This window comes from Seriola dumerili, unplaced genomic scaffold (assembly GCF_002260705.1).
Source record: "Seriola dumerili isolate Sdu_G_001 unplaced genomic scaffold, Sdu_1.0 BDQW01000859.1, whole genome shotgun sequence".
NCBI classification, from domain to species: domain Eukaryota; kingdom Metazoa; phylum Chordata; class Actinopteri; order Carangiformes; family Carangidae; genus Seriola; species Seriola dumerili.
This window is the reverse complement of record NW_019175114.1, coordinates 1,188,383-1,209,540: the sequence shown is the minus strand read 5'-3', so window position 1 is coordinate 1,209,540 and position 21,158 is coordinate 1,188,383. Positions and strand designations below refer to the sequence as shown.

At 42.3% G+C, this 21,158-nt stretch overlaps 1 protein-coding gene across 1 annotated transcript; it reads right to left on the bottom strand.

Annotated features, from left to right (window-relative positions):
- Window positions 1-11,357: 11,357 nt before the first annotated feature.
- On the bottom strand, window positions 11,358-18,635 carry LOC111237400 (activin receptor type-2B-like; the record flags this gene model as incomplete). The annotated part of the gene is made up of 10 exons (XM_022766484.1): window positions 11,358-11,579; window positions 12,598-12,728; window positions 12,957-13,095; window positions 13,230-13,344; window positions 13,737-13,885; window positions 14,179-14,322; window positions 14,420-14,563; window positions 16,095-16,234; window positions 16,411-16,517; window positions 18,418-18,635. Coding segments are annotated over 10 exons (1,509 nt in total), but the record flags the coding sequence as incomplete, so codon positions are not given.
- Between the last annotated feature and the right edge of the window lie 2,523 nt (window positions 18,636-21,158).

Genomic DNA, 21,158 nt, shown 5'->3' with positions numbered 1-21,158 from the left:
TAAAAAGTCATAGTATAGTAAGGCATAAAAAGTCAAAATGTCATAGTACAGTATGGTATAAAAAGTCATCGTATTGAAAGGCATAAAAACGTGATAGTATAGTATGGCATAAAAAGTCATAAAAAGTCATAGTATAGTAAAGCATAAAAATGTCATAGTATAGTATGGCATAAAAAGTCATAGTATAGTAAGGCATAAAAAAGTCATAGTATAATATGGCATAAAAAGTCATAAAAAGTCATAGTATAGTAAGGCATAAAAAGTCATAAAAACGTAATAGTATAGTATGGTATAAAAAGTCATAATATTGTAAGGCATAAAAACATCATAGTATAGTATGGCAAAAAAACGTCATAGTATAGCATGGCATATAAAGTAAAAGTATAGTATGGAATAAAAAGTCATAGTATAGCAAGCATAAAAAGTCATAAAAACGTCATAGTACAGTATGGCATAAAAAGTAATAGTATTTTAAGACATAAAAAGTCATAAAAAGTAATAGTATAGTTTGGCATAAAAAGTCATAGTATAGCAAGGCATAAAAAGTCAAAATGTCATAGTACAGTATGGCATAAAAGTCATCGTATTGTAAGGTATAAAACCGTGATAGTATAGTATGGCATATAAAGTCATAAAAAGTCATAGTATAGTAAGGCATAAAAAGTAATAGTATAGTAAGATATAAAAAGGCACAAAAAGTTAAGGCTTAAAAAATCATAAAAAGTCATAGTATAGTATGGCATAAAAAGTCATAGTACAGTAATGCATAAAAACATCATAGTATAGTAAGGCATAAAAAGGTGATAGTATAGTATGGCATAAAAAGTCATAAAAAGTCATAGTATAGTAAAGCATAAAAGTCATAAAAAGTCATAGTATAGCATGGCATAAAAAGTGATAGTATCTTAAGACATAAAAAGTCATAAAAACATCATAGTATAGTATGGCATACAAAGTAATAGTATAGTAAGGTATAAAAAGTCATAAAAACTTCTTAGTATAGTATGGCATAAAAAGTCATAGTATAGTAAGGCATAAAAACATCATAGTATAGTATGGCATAAAAAAATCATAGTATAGCATGGCATAAAAAGTAAAAGTATAGTATGGCATAAAAAGTCATAGTATAGTAAGGCATAAAAACATTATGGTATAATATGGCATAAAAAGTCATAGTATAGTAAGGCATAAAAACATTATGGTATAATATGGCATAAAAAGTCATAGTATCTTAAGGCATAAAAAGTCATAAAAACGTCATAGTATAGTAAAGCATAAAAACGTCATAAAAAGTCATAGTATAGTAAGGCATAAAAAGTCATAGTATAGCATGGCATAAAAAGTCATAAAAACGTCATAGTACAGTATGGCATAAAAAGTCATCGTATAGTAAGGCATAAAAACGTGATAGTATAGTATTGCATAAAAAGTATAGTATTTTAAGACATAAAAAGTCATAAAAACGTCATAGTATAGTATGGCATAAAAAGTAATAGTATAGTAAGTTATAAAACGGCATAAAAAGTTTAGGCTTAAAAAATCATAAAAAGTCATAGAATAGCATGGCATAAAAACATCATAGTATAGTATTGCATAAAAAGTCATAGTATAGTAAGGCATAAAAACATCATAGTATAATATGGCATAAAAAGTCATAGTATAATAAGGCATAAAAACGTCATAAAAAGTCATACTATATTATGGCATAAAAAGTCATAAAAAGTTAGTACAGAAAGGCATAAAAAGTCATAAAAAAGTCATAGTATAGCATGGCATAAATAGTCATAGTATAGTAAAGCATAAAAAGTCATAAAAAAGTCATAGTATAGCATGGCATAAATAGTCATAGTATAGTAAAGCATAAAAAGTCATAGAATAATAACGCATTAAAAGTCATAAAAAGTCATAGAAAGTCATGTTGTAGTAAGGCACAAAAAGACATAGTATAGTAAGGCATAAAAACGTCATAGTATCTTAAGACATAAAAAGTCATAAAAAGTCATAGTATAGCATGCCATAAAAAGTAATAGTATAGTAAGGCATAAAAACGTCATAGCATCTTAAGGCATAAAAAGTCATAAAACGTCATAGTATAGTATGGCATAAAAAGTCATAAAAATGTCATAGTATAGTATGGCATAAAAAGTAATAGTATAGTAAGTTATAAAACGGCATAAAAAGTTAAGGCTTAAAAAATCATAAAAAGTCATAGAATAGCATGGCATAAAAAGTAATAGTATAGTATGGTATAAAAAGTCATAAAAAGTCATAGTATAGTAAGGCATAAAAACGTCATAGTATCTTAAGACATAAAAAGTCATAGTATAGTAAGGCATAAAAAGTCATAAAAACATCATAGTATAGTATGGCATAAAAAGTCATAGTATAGTAAGGCATAAAAAAGTTATAGTATAGTATGGCATAAAAAGTAATAGTATAGTATGGCATAAAAAGTCATAAAAAGTCATAGAAAGTCATATTGTAGTAAGGCATAAAAAGACATAGTATAGTATGGCATAAAAAGTCATAATATAGTAAGGCACAAAAAAGTCAAAAAACGACATAGTATATTATGGCAGAAAAACATCATAGTATAGTAAGGCATAAAAAGTCATAGTATAGTATGGTCTAAAAAGTCATAAAAAGTCATAGTATAGTAAGGCATAAAAACAACAGTCTATTATGGCATAAAAAGTCAGTATGTTAAGGAATAAAAAGGCATAAATATTCATAGTATAGTAAGGCATAAAAAGTCGTAGTATAGTAAGGCATTAAAAGTCATAAAAAGTCATATTGTAGTAAGGCACAAAAAGACATAGTATAGTAAGGAATAAAAATGTCAAAAAACGACATAGTATGGTATAAAAAGTCATAAAAAGTTATAGTATAGCATGGCATGACAAGTCAGAGTATAGTATGGCACAAAAAGTCATATAAAGTCATATTATAGTACGGTATGAAAGGTTATAAAAATCTCACAGTATAGTAAGGCATAAAAAGTCATAGTGTAGTAAGGCATAAACAGTCTTGTAAGATATAAAAACATCAAAAAATTTTATAGTATTCTAAGACGTAAAAAATGTAAAACGTATAAAAAAAACCTCATAGTTTACTATGGGATAAGGCAGTAAGGGCTAAAAACGACATAGTATTTTAACGCATAAAAATGTCAAAAGAAGTCATGGTGTAATAAGGCATTACTTGAGTAAATGTACTTAGTCACTCTCCACCACCCTTATAATTATTGCTGGTTGTACAAAAAAGAACAAGGACACACAGAGATAAAAAAAAAACAACAGCAGTACATCTAAAATGATTTGACAGCATTTATTGTTTTTTTCCATATACAAAAAGATAAAATTGAAATAACCCTTTGTTTTCTACAGTGATTTTTATTTTACTTTTCGGTAACAGGTTTGTGTGTATGCGTGTGTGCGTGTGTGGGCGGCGTCGTTGCGCTGAGGACTAGAACTACATTCATTCATACCATAATGATCCTGGCACTGAGTGGACAGAGGAGGATATAGATAGAAATAGAGATATACAATAGACTTATGAAAATAGATAAGAAAAGAGAGACGCCCCACACACACACACACACACACACACACACACACACACAATGTCTTTTCTTTTTTTATTTTCTATGCAGATCTATCAAGAGCTCCATGTCTGGATGCCAAGTTTTTCTCTACAAACCACCACAGTTAAAAAAAAAGAGAAAATTCCTAACAAGGGGATTTTCATTGGGTCTGAAAATTAAACATCTATGTTACATTGATCATTGCTTCTCAAAATCAAGATCAGAAAATAAAAATACCCACTTGAACCTTTAAACAGCAGTTTAAAGGTAACAGGAACAGGCAACAGGATGGACACTACCTGGGGAAGGGGGATTTTTTTTTTTAAATTTAATTTCCTCCTGCCTGGGTGTATTTCTTCCATCTGCTGTGTACGTACATATATATTTATATATTTCAAAAAGACAAACAGCTTTTCCCACACTTCTTAAGTCCAACAGACAGGGTTGGTTTTGTTTTTTACAGAGATGAAAACCAGTTCTCAGCTTGTCGACTGTCATACAGAGTTTTTCTTCTTTTTTTTATAGCATATTTGTTAAATCAGTAGTACAAGTCTGTCTCCGTGTTCTACAGTTGAGCTACAACAGTGAAACATAAAGTACAAGATTTACATTTCACACCACATTTTCCATCATCATCATCATATTCAGGTGGAGAAGGACTGGGTTTGTAAAGATGGCCACCTCTCAGTTTGATCTCTGCCGATACGACCCAAACGGTTCTTGGAAATTTAAATATAAGAAAAGTTTGACTGAACATTTTTCTCATTTGTTATTTTTACTGTTTTATCAGTTCAATATAAGATAAAAAGACATTCTGCAGGTCCGTAAATCAGCAACTATGCAAATATGTCAATAAAATATGAGGCATTCAACAGTTTGTTGGACAAAGTAAATATGAAGAAAATATTAATAAAGTTTGATTTTCATTTAACAAAGGAAAAAAAAGAAAATTGGAGACTTTATCTCGCAATTTATGTTTTTGAGAAAAGTATCTCTGATAATTGCGATAAAACGACTCTGTCTCGATGAGACAGTTTATGAAAGAGATACACTTTGTTGTATTAGGTCTATCATGAAAAGTCAGTCACAAGCAATTCTTCACTTAATGCTAACAACTGAGCAAGTGGATCACATGCTGCATTAAGCGATTGGACAAATCACTGCTTGTGACGAGCTATACTCTGTTTAATTGCATGGTGTTGCTATGGAAACAGCTTGGTTCAAGGTGAAAATGGTTTTTCGTCACCCTGTTGTTATCTAGTCCTTCATTAACATTATATTTCAAAGCCTTTATCTCACAGTCACAAGATTTAGATTTCATGGTTAATGTTTCACTTAATCATGATATGGTTTTCATTTAGTACGATTAATTATTTTCATAGAAGTTGTAAATACATCAATAAAACCTCTCCAGAGTTTTTCTCCTTTGTTCAGTGCAGTCAGGACTGTCTGCGTCTCACATGAGGATGAGACAGTTGGACTATAAATGAAATCAGTAACAGGGTTGAAAAGCCAGTAGAACGGCAGAGACACCAGCTGACACCAAGACAGGAAGCCGCCATCTTTACACACCTGGTTTGTTCAGGATAAGAGAGGAAAGGGTCATGTGACTCCAGCAGTGTCACTAACCCCTCCCTCCCCCATTCCCGGGTTGAGAAACAGCAAAGTTCTTATCAATGAACCCTTGACAACCTTCCTGGGAAACCCCTGATTCACGTAAATGTACGTAACATTTAGCTCTTCATGTTCTTCCTCACTAAACCACAGAGCCCTGCCTCTTCCTGGGCGGGTGGAAGGAGAAGGTAAATCTGATTCTGTTGCAGCTCAGAGCTGACATGGCAGCAGCAGCAGCCTTTCATTGCTGACACCAGGTCAGTTCTTCAAATGAACTAGCTCCATTAATGATCCGTCACTAGACACAATCTCTTCAGCTCTGAATCAAAAACTGAACAGAGGCAGGAAGCTCTGCAGGTGGAGGGGTCAGTTTCTGAACATTACAACATGTGGCAGACATTACATCACACATCTGTTTAACTTTGTCCTTCTTTCCTTTACTAAGGCCAAAGTTTACTAAAAGAAAAAAATATTTTTAGATGTCCACAAGAAATCAAGAAGCGCTGACATCTTGATTTCTCCTTACAGGCACTTGACTGGCCAAAAAAATGGAAGCATCACTTGTACAAAAACGAGCGAGAACGAGCCGTTAAATGGCGACTTTTCAATTTAGCCTCGGACGAAATGCTGTGAAAACCCGGGAAACGTTGCTCGCTGTGTCCTCCCGCTCTTTAGCATCGAGGCTAAAACTCTCCACCGTAAAGTCAGTGCATCTCATCCAGCTCTTCAGTGTATGACGTTACATCATGTTTTAATTAAACCTCACTGTATTATCTCACTGAGCACGCTCTGCGGCGAGAAGCTACAGACTCGTCTCTCTGAAACATCTGATTCTATTTTTTATCTGTTGCAGGATTTTCTTGGAGAAAACAACAAGAGAAACAGTTTTTAAAAACTAAAAGATAAACGTATTTAAAACAGAGGAGCCCTGACGTTCCGAAAGAAATCCACAGTTTTTATCCTTTAAGATTTGTGACCAAATTATTATCTGATGGTACAAGACGGTACGGCAGCGTGATGCATTCAGATGAGAAAAGAAATCCTGTTTTTCTGAATGAATGAATAATTGTCTCATTAACTGTCATAAAACAGCAGAATTTTATTTTTAAGTGAATGCATTTCACTTTCATACATTTGTACATTTTATGTGCACAGTATACCGTCAGTGTCCACTTTAATAGGCACACCTGTACTCTCTGCTGTAATCCAATAAAAGCTCTATTATAGAGCTGTCAGTTCAGTTGTGTTCAGTGAGAGATGGTGTTGTACTGGACTGCTTTATATTCAGAGCTGTTCCTAATATTCTGACTCCATTCAGACATGTCTCAACATAATGTCCAGTACAACAGCAGCTTTACCTCAGTGATAAACACACATGTATGTTTCTGACAGTCAACATGAGCTCTGTAACGACAGATGTTGCAGCACAGCTGTAGCTAATAAAAACACACTGACATGGTGGGAACGGTGAAGTTGAGGAGGAGAACTCAAGCGACGACAACTTTCCCGCTCAAAGTGGAAGCCCGGACGTGCCGCCATGTTTCCGGTCATTTGGCTCTTTTTCACACTCCACCATCAATCAATCGATTCTTTGAGCTTCGCTGTTTCGTCACCATGAAGTTACTAAGGTTATCCTTTAGAGGGTTCGCTATACAAGTGCGATATGTTAGCCGACTGGGTGCTAACAGTAAGAGCTAGCTGAGTCAAAGGAGTCGTACATGTACTGTAGTTGACACAGGGTGAAACGAAGAGCTTTGGACTGGTCATATTGCCATGAATTGAAAAACGTGCATGTAGTTTGAATGTCACATGATGAGGGGAGAGTCGGCTGTGTTGGCACTTGGGTCGGTCAAAGACGGGCACGTTAGCATTGTTAGCATACAACAGATTGGTCCTCCTTCTTTCCTTTGCGCTAGATACCCCACTGCTTTCACTGCGGGACGCTAACAATGCTAACTGTCCCTCTGACCTCTGCACGCCCCCGCACACGTCTGTTCACGTGTCCTGATGAACCGTGACGTAAACGACAGGTGAAAGATCTGGTGAGTGTTTTGGTTACTAACGCAGTGATGTGACAATGACCCTGTGTTTCTCATCCCGAAACCTCCTGAACAATAACGCTGGCCGTGTTTTCCCGCCGTCACCGACTCGCACACTGTTTCTGCCCATGTGGCTTTAATGAGGTAATATGTTCCTGAAAACACCTGGAAACACCTGGAACGGAGTCAGTCCGTTGTCTCTGTCAGTCACTTCATTTCTCCGTCTGCATCCCGACATGAAACAGCAGCTGATCACTGGATGTGTTCAGAAAATACATTTAGAAAACTGTTTCATTCTGGAAATTATTGCAAGTATTTTCTGATCTGCTTCATCCAGAATCTGCAAGTTTGATTCAGTTAGTCAAACATGATTTCACTTTTTGTTTTCAGCAGTTTTCTAAAAGTATTTTGATACACATGTACGCTGGTGTGATATTTACTTTTCATTCACAGGAAGGAAAGAAAGGAAGTGAAGAACGGAGCTAGAGGAAGAAAGAAAGGCAGCGCCAACAGGGATCGCTCCAGAGATGGAGTAAAAGAAAGGCACAACACTGACGACATCAGGAAGCTTCAATCACACAACGAGAAGTGGAGGAAGATAAAGAGTCAAGGGGAGGAGGAGGAAAGAGGAAAGGAAAGGAGATGGAAGCAGAGGAGAAGAGAGGATGGAAGATGAAGACAAGGGAGAGGGAAGGAAAGATGTGAGGTAGAGAGATGAGAGGAGGAAGACAGGAAAAGAGAGGAGACGAGAAGAGGAAAGGAAGTAAGAGGAAAGGAAAGGCAAAAGGAGAAGCAAGGAGACAGGAGAGGAAAGAGAAGAAAGGGAAGGAGAGAAGATGAGAGGAAAGGAAACAAGGGAAGAGACGATGAGAAGAGACGAGAGGAGGTAAGGAGAAGAAAGGTGACGAGAGAGGAGAGGACAAGGAAGGGATGATAGAGGAAGTCCAGTCCAGTCCAGGTGGTTTTGTGATATCGGCAGTTCAGATCAGTCTAAAACAAAAACCACTTATTGTTTCTAAAGTGTGTATTTAAGATCGAGTCTCACTGTAACCTGCTATTGTTTCCTCTTGAAGCAGTTTAGATATAATTATGTAAAAAACATTAAACTCTCTAATCAAAGAGAAAAACAAAAAACAAAAAGAAAAACAAAGAATAAAAGTTCACAATAAAATATTATGTGACTACAAGTTGTCAAAGCAACTAATAAAATATAGAAACAGAATTTAACACGTAGAAAAGTCTGAGGTATTTCTGGTGTATTGAGGTGATCTGTGGTTCATGAGCAGTATTGTTTTCACGTGTTTTTTCTTTTTTTTTTTTCTTTCTTTTCCACTCGTTTATTAGTCAACCTTGTTCTCTTTCGCGCGTTGACGTTCCTGCGGCCGAGCGCCCCTCGAACGCCTCGCGTCGCTTCACTGACTTGGTACAGAGAGTTGCATGTGTTCAACGCACCGAAAATAAAAAGGAATATACAGAAATATATTCATCTTTGAGTCATCATCATCATCATCATCATCATCATCATCATCATCATCATCGTCATCATCGTCAGCAGCAGCAGCATTGTAGACATTCACTGTTTACATGTATGGCGTCACAGAAGGAACAAAAAACAGAAAGTACAAATAAAACTTTTCAAAACATCATAGTTCCTTGTTTTTTCTCCAGTTGTTTGAACACAAAGGATCATGGGAATTTCTGAACTGGTGTCCGAGGCAGAAGGCCGACGCCCCGGTTTTGGTCCCGGTTGAAGGAAAAAAAAATGAAAAAGAAAATAAGAGTAGAGGTTAGGGAGGGAAGTGAGGAGGAGACTGGTGAACTTTAACCTCTGCAACCTTTGACCTTTGCACTGATGAAAAGTGGAAGTGGAGCTGCAACATCAGATTTACAGTAAAACAAACTGGTTTCCACTGAAGATGTAAATCTTTAAAACTCCTCACAAACAAAGTTTCATCATTGAATAAAAAGTCTCCATCACTTCCTGAATCAGCTGATCAGTCGTTTCTAACACGAGCAAATATATGAAGCATCTGTTGAGGACTATTTTCAGCGGAGGATTAATCCACATTTGTTGCTGTAGAGTGTTTGTGGCAGCAGGACGGTGTGTGAGTGTGTGTGAGTGTGAGTGTGTGTGTGTGTGAGTGTGTGTGTGAGTGTGTGTGTGTGTGTGAGTGTGTGTGAGTGTGAGTGTGTGTGTGAGTGTGTGTGTGTGAGAGTGTGTGTATGTGTGTGTGTGTGAGTGTGAGTGTGTGTGTGAGTGTGAGTGTGTGTGTGAGTGTGAGTGTGAGTGTGAGTGTGTGTGAGTGTGTGTGAGTGTGTGTGTGTGTGTGGGTGTGTGTGTGTGTGTGTGTGTGTGTGTGTGTGTGTGTGTGTGTGTGTGTGTGTGTGTGAGTGTGTGTGTGTGTGTGTGTGTGTGTGTGTGTGTGTGTGTGTGTGTGTGTGTGTGTGAGTGTGTGTGTGTGTGTGTGTGAGAGTGTGCTTGGAGGGAGAGGATGTGCCACAGGAAATGCTCAGTGTCGGTTTGAATCATGACACTGATTTTCAAAGTAAGAGCTCATGTGAGCAGATAAACAGCTGAGTGCAGTGAGACTTGATTTCTGCAGTGCTGCAGCTCAGCCAGGAGGTGGCTCTGTTGGAAGGTGACAGAATTGAAGAGGTCAAAGGTCACAGGTCCTTCACTTAGCTCCAGGTCATACACAACCAGACTGAACAAAACCCATCAGCACATACAGTAAAAAACTTCAGAAAAAGAAACTCATCATCTGTCACATCATGTGACATGTGTTCTCACACACACACACACACACACACACACACACACACACACACACACAGACCTACATGCATAAACCACTCTATGCATCCTGAGGTCTTGCACCTTTTTTCCAGGGTGTTTGGGCACCTTGCTAATGTACATATTCAGGACAGCCAATAGGCTTTGAGCACCCTCAGATAAACCCCTCCCACCAAAGTCATCACCAAAGTTTCATCAGCCACACCTGCTGCTGGCGCCGCCCCTCCCCAGCTGTGGAAACATTGAGCGCCCCCCCCCAAAAAAAACCCCTGTAGACCTGGTTACCTGAGAAGTTTTATTTCTGAGCCAACCAAAATGCTGTGGTTGAGCGCAGACAGCCAATCAAATCTCTGCATGCAAGATGTTTGCCTCCTGGTTCCTGACAACCAATCCCGTCAGACTTCTCTTAGTCTTCAACCTCAAACTAAAACAGCTAAACACAAAAAAGAGAGAAAGGAAACAAACACCGTCCAGTCTTTCTGGCGTCTTTCCTTCTGACCTCACTTCCTGTTTCCTGTCTTTTTGGATACAACCCGTTGGATCCGAAGGTTTGTCGTGTGTGGATAGTGATGTGTGGTCACAGGAGAAAAACAGAAGAAAAGAAGAGTCCGAGAAAAGGTAGAAAAACTAAACTTAAAAACCTTTGCTGTCGTTGTTTGTGCAACAGTCATCGTGTTCCTCCAAGGGTTTTGCAGCATTGTGGTAAAAAAACATCCCAACGGTAGGTTGATGGTAGGTGGTTGCTAGGTGACACGGTTGCGAAGTTGCCAGGTAGGTAGATAAATCCAGATGCGTCGGAGAAACAGAAGAAGAAGAATGCACGAGGAAAACCATAAAAAAGTAACGAAAGTCGTCGCTGAGGTACCTGGAGATAGAAGAGCATTCACTGAGTCGGGACCTGAACGCGTTTCAGTGTTTTCCTGTGTGTGTGTGTGTGTGTGTGTGTGTGTGTGTGTGTGTGTGTTTGCTTTGTTTTTCCACACACACACACTTGGTTAAAAAAACATGAATGACTGAAGACTGAGGACAAACGAGGACGTGTGCTGGTAATATCTGTTCCAAAGGATGAAGAGTAAAAAACACAATCCAAAAAGATAAAGTAGCAGCTGCTTTCATGCTGAATCTGGTGTAGGTTGTAAAATTCCACTGAGAAAGTGTGTGTGTGTGTGTGCGTGCGTGCGTGTGTGCGTGTGTGTGTGTGTGTGTGTGGGGGGGGTTTCAGAGGAAGTTGAACCTCACGTCAGGAAAGAAAAATCCCCGGTAACAACAGGCCTCCAAAGAAAAGTTTAGTTTTCTTGTTTTGTTCCATCACATTTTGACGCTCTCCTCATATACTGGACTCTTTGGGCGGCAGGTCCACATTGGTTACCATGGGAACAGGAGCGACCGTGGAGACCAGCAAGGCGTGGTGGTCGGAGGTAGGCGGGGTGATGGTGGCGTTGAGGCGGCGCACCTGGGAGATCCTCTCCTCCACGCAGCCGGCCGACAGACGAGCCTCGGCGTCATGGTCCCAGCACTCGTCCACCGTCTCACAGATCTGAGCCAGACCCTGCAGAGCCAGCACATCACAGTCACTTCAAAATAAAAGCACAAGCGTTTAGAGCCTTCTGCTTTCTCCTTATTTTCCTGATCTGTATTATTCTTTTTAAAAATACTCTCCATCTCCAGCCTGCACACACATGTATATACTGTATAAATGCAGTTTAATGTTGGACTGATTAGTTTGAGTTCATATGTAAAATAACAGTAATAGACTGTAAGTGGTTTAAGAAATTGAAGGATTATTTTCAATATTTACAAGTTGAGGTATTTACAGTTCAGAATGTGGAATAACTTTAAATACACATTTTCATTTGTGACAGCTGAGACATAAAGGAACAGGACACTATGGTCGCTACCTTTTAGCTGCTGCGCACCTGAATTGCTTTGATATTCCTGTAAGGGGAGGGGCGGGGAGTGACATCAGGTCAGGCAGGTGAGCAGAGAGTGGAGACAATTTTTTAACCTCTCTCTCGCTCTCTCTCTCACTTCTGTTAATTTGTTTAATAACTTTTTCTCAGTTTTTATTTTTCATCAGTATAAACACCCCCGAGTTTTTCTACAAAAAAAATAAAATATAAAAATAAAAAAATAAACGTCGAAAAATGAAAAATGATCGCCCCCCAAAATATTTTTTTCACTTGCCTCTTGGGAGTCGTTTCCACTGACGAAAAAAAAATTAGAAGTAAAAAAGATTTTCACTTGGGGGATCATCAAAGATTTCAAAAAAAAATTAATGAAAAATAAATAATTCTAGCAATAAATTTCTTCTTTTTTTTGGTGAAGATCCTCGAAGTGTTTACTTTGTAATACTGATTTCGACCACTAGAGGGCGACACTAAATGTGATCATGTTTCCCTCTAGCTGATTTTTAATTTCTCCATGCGCAAACACAAGCTTCATATGATGTGTGTTAGCGAGTTATGTAACGTTATTGTTCCATCTGTGTGTGTGTGTGTGTGTGTGTGTGTGTGTGTGTGTGTGTGTGTGTGTGTGGGTGTGTGTGTGTGTGTGTGTGTGACACTCACGCTGTGTTTGAGCCAGAGGTCTTTGAAGGCCGGTCTCATCTTCTTGTGGACGACGACCTCCTGCAGGTCCTCCAGTGACGGGTGCTGACCGACCTCCTCCTCAAATGGCAGCATGTACTCATCCACCGGACCTGAACAAAAACACACCTGAGCACCTGAACATCAACGTCCCAGCTGCTGCTTCACCTGATGCCACAGAACATGTGGTGGGGGTGGGGGATTAAGACCTGCTACTGTTGTTGTTGATGATTCTAGATCAGAATCTGGACAATCTGAACATGAAGCCACAGCAGAGAAGTACTCAGGAAGAGTGTGTGTGTGTGTGTGTGTGTGTGTGTGTGTGTGTGTGTGTGTGTTACCGTCAACAGCCTTGCAGCGGGACACCAGCTCCCACAGCACCAGCCCCATGGCGTACATGTCGATTCGGAGGAAGGCGTCTCGCTGGAAGTTGATGGCTCCTTCTAAAACCTCTGGAGCCATGTAACGCCTGGTCCCTACCTGCGCGCACACACACACACACACACACACACACACACACACACACACACACACACACACATTTATATATTACACACATTAAACCATGTTCAGTGTTTAGCTGAAGCTCCACAGCGTCAGTCACAGCAGCTCACCTGTCCATGTGTCTCTCCAGGTGGTTTCCCCGGCTCAAAGAGAACGGCGAGACCAAAGTCACCGATCACTGCTGTGAGGTCTGAACGTAACATGATGTTCTTACTCTTAAAATCCCTGAGACACACACACACACACACACACACACACAGGAAACATATTGTACATCAAACCATTTCATTGTGCAGGTAACACGTCACCTGACTCACTGCCTCCATCATGTGGATAAATGTTGTTATTGCAGACAGATGTTTAATCGTTTCAGAGACAGAACATCTGGCTGGTGTAACATCTGCTTGAGGGGGAACCTCAGGTTCTTGTGTTTGTGTTGTTCGATTTGAAAATAAAAAAGTTCAGAAAAGTTTTTGATTTGGCCTCGGCTACGTTCCAGTCACATGAACATATTTAAATGAACCACATATGTTATTGAGATCTGAAATGATCAAGCTGCAGTAATGCTTCAACTTAAACTTCTCTAAAACGACGGCGAGCCGCATGGAGGTGCAGACCTGTGAGCGATGGCTGGTTTGGGTCCCTCGCCTTTCTGTCGGGGGATGTCTTCGTGAAGGTAGGCCAGGCCGCACGCCATCGACTCGGCTATGTGACACAGCTCCGACCAGCTGACCACGTTCCCCTTCAGGAAGTCCGACAGAGAACCCTGGAGAGACACTGAGACGCTCGTCATCCAAGATCATATCGAACCTGCAGAGTCATTTCTGTCCGTGACTAAATCTGAAAAATCCGTTTTTTTACAAACTCAGTTTGTTTGTCCAAACTCACTGAACTTCATTCAGTTCTAGTTGAGTTCCCAAAGATCCTAAACATCCCAAAGATCCAACACATGTCAGAAGTTTGAGGAAATGATGCACCAGAAGTGTGAAATATCTGATGCAGTAAATCAGCCATAAATAACCCCCTCCCTCCCTCCCTCCCCTCCCTCCTCTTCCTCACCCTCTCGTGGAACTCGCTGATGAGCCACAGCTCGGCCTCCAGGTGACTCCCTCGTTTCTCTGCGCCGATGTACCTCAGGATGTTTTCATGCCTCATACCTGGTGTAGTGAACACGTCTCTCTCGTTCTGCCACGACTCCTTATTCTGTCAGGAGGAGGAGGAGGAAGAGGAGGAGGAAGACGTGTTTAAAGGTTTCCACACAGGAAGACAAAACACGGCGAGCAGACGTGTGACTCTGTACCTGGATGGGGAAGATCTTGACGGCCACGTACTCATTCATCATCTGGCCTTTCCAGACGCAGCCGAAGCGCCCCCTGGCCTTCACCTCCAGCAACTGCAGGGGCTTGAGACCCAGCAGGGGGGAGGCAGGAGGAGGAGCAGGATCCTGGAGGGCACAGAGCAGGGAGTTGAAATACCTCCTCATGGTCGTATCCCTCCTCCACCCAGACTAGTTCCAGGTTACATCTGTTTATCCAGAGTCAGACAAATATTCAGTGTGTGTGAAGAGGTGAGTAATGCCTAAAAAGTGTTTTGTGAGGTCACATTGACCTTTGACCTTTGAACCCCAAACTCTAATCAGTTCACCCTTGAGTTCTAGTGAACGTTTGTGCCACATTAGAAGAAGTTCTGTCGAGGTGTTACTGAGATAACGTGTCCAACCTGAAAACAAAATGGCGGCTGTGACTGTCGCCAGGCGGAGGAATAAAGATACTAAGGCGTAAAATCAGCTGGAGGCCACACAAACACTGAATTCACATGGAAACGCCAAAGAAACTGAGGTAATGTGTTTGAGTGAGACAAAGAGCTGCAGTTCCACCACAGCAACACCAGAGGGCGCCATGACTCCATGTTTTCACTCACTCTCTCCTTTCCTTCCATCCTTCCTCCCTTTGCCTCCTTCCTCCCTCACTCCTTTCCTTCCCTCCTTCCTCCCCTTGCCTCCTTCCTCCCTCCCTCACTCACTCTCTTCTTTCCTTCCATGCTTCCTTCCCTTGCCTCCTTCCTCCCTCCCTCACTCACTCTCTTCTTTCCTTCCATGCTTCCTTCCCTTGCCTCCTTCCTCCCTCCCTCACTCACTCTCTTCTTTCCTTCCATGCTTCCTTCCCTTGCCTCCTTCCTCCCTCCCTCACTCACTCTCTTCTTTCCTTCCATGCTTCCTTCCCTTGCCTCCTTCCTCCCTCCCTCACTCACTCTCTTCTTTCCTTCCATGCTTCCTTCCCTTGCCTCCTTCCTCCCTCCCTCACTCACTCTCTTCTTTCCTTCCATGCTTCCTTCCCTTGCCTCCTTCCTCCCTCCCTCACTCACTCTCTTCTTTCCTTCCATGCTTCCTTCCCTTGCCTCCTTCCTCCCTCCCTCACTCACTCTCTTCTTTCCTTCCATGCTTCCTTCCCTTGCCTCCTTCCTCCCTCCCTCACTCACTCTCTTCTTTCCTTCCATGCTTCCTTCCCTTGCCTCCTTCCTCCCTCCCTCACTCACTCTCTTCTTTCCTTCCATGCTTCCTTCCCTTGCCTCCTTCCTCCCTCCCTCACTCACTCTCTTCTTTCCTTCCATGCTTCCTTCCCTTGCCTCCTTCCTCCCTCCCTCACTCACTCTCTTCTTTCCTTCCATGCTTCCTTCCCTTGCCTCCTTCCTCCCTCCCTCACTCACTCTCTTCTTTCCTTCCATGCTTCCTCCCTTTGCCTCCGTCCTTCCTCACTCACTCACCCGCTCTCTCCTTTCCTTCCCTCCTTCCTCCCCTTGCCTCCTTCCGCCCTCACTCACTCACTCTCTCCTTTCCTTCCTTCTCCAGAAAAATAAAAAATAAAAAAAAGAAAGTCTAAATCAAATTAACTAATACCAACAGCTCTATGGTGTATGTGTGTGTGCGTGCGCGCGTGTGTGTGTGTGCGTGCGCGCGCGTGTGTGTGCGTGTGCACCTCAGTGATGTCCACGTGTCCGTACGGAGGTTTCCGGTGTCGGTACATCCAGACGGCGGTGAGCAGAGTGACTGACAGCATGGTGACGGGCAGCAGGCAGTAAATCATCACGTTTAACACGCCGACGCTGGGGGGCGGAGCTTTGATCACTGACACACACACACAGTTGAATAATACTGATTAATTGATTAATCGATGAGATGAATCATAAACAATCACAGAGAAATAAAATCAGAAGAATACAGATGTGACACACACACACACACACACACACACACACACACACACACACTGAAGGCAGCGTCACATGACTCACGTGGTCCCGTGGCGTCGGGCAGGTGTGTGAACCTCTCGTTGCAGAAGTTTCCTTCGCAGCAGCAGAAGAAGACCTGAGGACTCTCCTCCGTCGCCACACACTCCTGTCTGAGGGACGAAAACAGGAAGTACATCAGCGTCTGGACGTCCAATCACAGCTCTGATGCTGAGTGTCGGACATTTGTCTCTAAATAAACTAAAACATTCACAAATATGAAACAAGAGAAAACAATAAGAAACAAACACAGTGATTGTAGAACTGACCTGTGACATCACCTGTCAAGTACCACTACTACTAGTACTAGTACTGCTACTACTAGTACTCCATCCCCCCTGGCAGCAGGGGGGGCCGCGCTCACAGTTGCAGTGGTTCTGCATGTTCTGAAGATGTAGTTCTACACTGTCCCTCCTCCAGAGATCTCCTCTGAGGAGCGACGCTCCTCTCTGTCTGTCCGTTGTCGTCTAAACAGCAGAGGGAGGCTAACAGCAGACCTGTCAATCACACGGCGTCTGGGGAACGCTAAATATCACGGCAGCAGTTGTACTTGACCCAAATAGCAGTTTGTTTTTTTTTTCTTGTGACGTCTCGGGGGAAAATGTGAAACTTGCAGCATCGTCGGAGTCGGGGGAGAAACTGGGAGCAGCAGGAGGAGAGACGTTTCTCCAGTCTCTCCTCCTGCTGCTGTGAACTGATGTTTCACACACGATTACTGAGGAGAAGTGGGTGGATCATGTGAAGCTCTGCAGCTGATTGGCTGAATTCATTCATTCATTCATTCAAGTCATTTCCATATTGAAGTTCGGGATCTTGGGAAATGTTTTGATGTTTTTGATGAACACATTATAAAACAGTAAAAACAAACATTGTCTTTGTCAGCAGGACGTTCTCCACTAAATAAACTTTTACATTTCAGAATTCAAGAGGCACTGTTTAAAACCTGCGTTTTAAATAAAACGTCACTTGATTCAAGGTTTAGAAACTTGCTGCCTTCATGTGCTGTTGGAAATATTGGAAGTTCAAGTTTTCTGACCTGTTTTCTGAACTTTCCATAGATCATCTATAAAGGCCTCGTTTACTTTCATCAGAGGCTTTAACCTGATGAGACTGAGCTGACTTTTAGTTTTCACTATAAATATTGTGTTTGAAAAAACCAGAGCTGTTGGCAGCGATTCAGAGGTCCATGAACTCATCTCATTTCCACTCTGAGAGCTTGTAAGATATAAATAAACATTAACACTGAGGACGACCTCTGAGAGGATCCGCATGGTGAAGCGCTGTCGACAAAACCACATGAATAAATCTTTACTTTAAAAATGAAAAATGACAAAAACATCCATGAAACACCGTCTGTCTGCGCTCAGACCCGAGCTCATCAAGCCAAGACATTCTGAACTGAGGCGACAGGGCTGTAGTCTCCCGCTGCCGTCACCGCACTGTTGCATCACCAGCCCCGAGCGTTTACACGGCACCCGGTCACAGCACCTGTCAATCAAACTGGGGGCAGCGGGGATGATGGGAAATGTGTTCCTGTCGCTGCAGAGTGGCTAAAACGAGAGTCAGCGACTGTTTCGCCGTCGCACAGCGCTCGAGAGTTAGCAGCAGAGTGAGCTGCTCCACCATTGCCATCTTGGCAGTGTCTGACTCCAACTAGCTACACACAGCTAATCCAAACATGGTCAAAGAGGAGGGGCTTGTGTGGAGCTGACACTTCAGTTCATGTCAGTTTGTGGCAAACATACACCCACCTGTCACTCAAAGAGGCCACGCCCTCAGTCCTCCATAACTTTAGTCCTTAATAAAATGTAAACAGGTGAGTTATATAAACAGGTGTCATGAAGTATGAAATTAGCTTTTGTTGTTGTTTTTGCCCCTGGATTTAAACATGTTTATTTCTGCTGTAAAGTTGGACATTTTAACATGGGAGTCTATGGGGACTGACTCCCTGTTGGAGCCAGACTCTAGTGGTCGTTAGAGGAACTGCAGCTTTCATCAGGTGTGTGTTTGTACCTGTCGTAGCAGTTGAAGTCGTCCAGCCAGCAGCCCTTCTTCACCAGCTCGATGGAGCCCGAGTTGTTCCTCCAGGAGGCGTAGCAGTGCGAGCGCTTGTCCTTCTCGTCCTCGCATCGCTCCACTCCGCTCTGATTGGTCTTCTCAATCTCAAAGTTGACGTTGTAGTACAGACACTCCCTGGTGTCGCCTTCCCCATGGCTCAGTCCTGCAGCACAGAGAGAGAGGGACAGTGTGACAACACACACACACACACACACACACACACACAGTTTTTAATCTTTTTTTTCTGAGGAAGGAAGAACAGTAGCGAGTGAGACATGCACACTCATCTCACTCTTGAAAGATCCAGAGTTAAAAGCTGCTGTGGGCGTCGACGCCTGCTGCTCAATAATCCATCATGGCTCAGTCCCTGACCCCCCCCCCATAATTCAACACTACTCCACCAACATCAAAAACACCATTAGCGCTTTCTAATCACACTCCTCTTATTAAAGCTGAGACAGGGAAGAAAAGAGGCAAGTGTCTGTCTGCACACAACAGGTGAGTCCGAGTCTTCAACCAGCCAATCAGAGCCACTCTACACTAACGAAACATGTTCTGTTCAGAGAGGAGGGAAAACACAGTGATTTCATATTCCTAATGTGTGTGTGTGTGTGTGTGTGTGTGTGTGTGTGTGCTCCTGCAGTGTATCATGATGTTTTACTGTGACATTGAAGGAAACTTAAAAACTGGAGGATTCTTTATGAAGTTCTACGGACTCTGTTTCTCTGGAGCTTTATTCTGGAGGGACATCAGATGATGACATCATCAGGAAGTTATGTCACACTGAACCAGTTCAACATGTCCAGGTTCAGGTCTGAGGGTTCAGGTCAGTCTCCTCCCTGATCGGAGCAAAGATCCTCTATAAGAGAAGATGACGCACTACAAGCAGCACCAGTGGTAAGAAAAAGTCTACACTTCCTGTTTCCTGAGTGGGCGTGGTCAAAACACAACAACAACACAATACAACACTACATACAGTTGGAATTCATGCCTGAGGGAGGAGATGTGTGACGGTTGCCAGTGAGACAGATGTTTCAACGTCCCTGTGAGAAATGGATCCAGTATTTATTGGTGATCAGGTCACGTGATCAGACTCAGACCTGCTGCTGGTCTCCTAAAGGGGTGGGGCAGAGGAGAAACCATGTGACACAGATACAGGAAGTCTCAACTGTCTCTGATCAGTCTCAGTTGCTGCTGCAGCGCCTCCTGCTGACACACTACACTAACCAACACCTGCACCTCCTCTCCACCCCCCCAGCACCTCCTCTCTCTTTAGCCTTCCTTCCTTCTTCCTCTTTCCTTCTTTCTTGGTCTGTTTTTTCCCTCTCTCCTCCTTTTCCTCTTCATCCATCTTTCACATCCACCCTCTCTTTCCTTTTCCCTCCATCCTCTAGCTCTCCTTCACTTTAATTTCTCTCTCCTCTCTCCATCCTTCCTTCCACCACCTTCACTCTTTTCACTCCTCTCTTTGTCCTCGTCTTCATTTTTCTCTCTCAGATTCTGCCTCCCCCCTCCCCCCCTCAAGAATAAATCAAATTCCTTCACCTCCACCCTCTCCCCCTCCCTCCCTCACATAAAGAGAGGAGCAGGAGGAGGGCGGGCGAGCAACAGTGATAAAGAGAGAGAGAAAAGAAGGTTGAGGTCTTTTCAGGTAACCGGAGCTGCGCACACACACACAGACACACACACAAAACTTATGGGTGCCAGATGTGACCTTTGACCTCTGAGGTCATATGAGAATGAGATCATCACCAAAGGAGCACTCTCAACACACACACACACACACACACACACACACACACACACAGTAGCTACAGGATGTGTCTTCGGCCTCTTTCAAAGTAAAATGAAGTCCCCTGTATACAGTATAGATACATCCTGCTCTCTAACAGACCTCAGTGTTTGGGGGGGGGGGGGGGGGGGGGGGGGGGGGGGGGGTGGGGGGGGGGGAGGGTTGGGGGGGGGGGGGGGGGGGGGGGGGAGACCCGAGGAGGAAAAATAAAAAGTGTCTCTCAGATAAAGAGTGAAGTGAAATACTGAGGAGACACGGAGACGGACGGAGCAGGTTTTGGCAGCTTTTACTGTGACAGATGTTACAGCCAATCTGTGCATTTATTGTTGCTAGGCAACCAGAAAGGTGGGAGTATTCACACACACTGCTGACAGCAGTACAGTAGAAGTACAGCTGGTTTATTCTCATGAACTCAGTGTAGACAGTGAGCTGGAGGAGGCCGCTCGTTACTGCGCTCTCATAATGAGTCAAATCACCTCTCTTAATTACTGAACACAGAAAATCTAAAGCAATTTAATTACTACCATCTCATCCTCCACGCTGACCTTGACCTTTGACCTTTAGCCACCAAAATCTAATCAGTTCATCCTTGAGTCCTAGTGAACGTTTATACCAAATCTGAAGAAGTTCTGTTGAGGTGTTACTGAGATATCATGTCCACGAGAATGAGACGGACGGACAACCTGAAAACAATATGGCCGCCGCTCTGACTGTCGCCGGGCGGAGGAACCAAAACAACAAAACAACAAGACGACAACTGAGCAGGTGACAGGACCGTCTGTGGGCGGAGCTGCAGGTGAAATTCAGAGGATGATGTTACAGATATCTACACACAGTGATTACAGTATGTTGAGACTGACTCTAGTAGTACTGTAGTACTGCAGTACTGTATTCTACGTGTCAG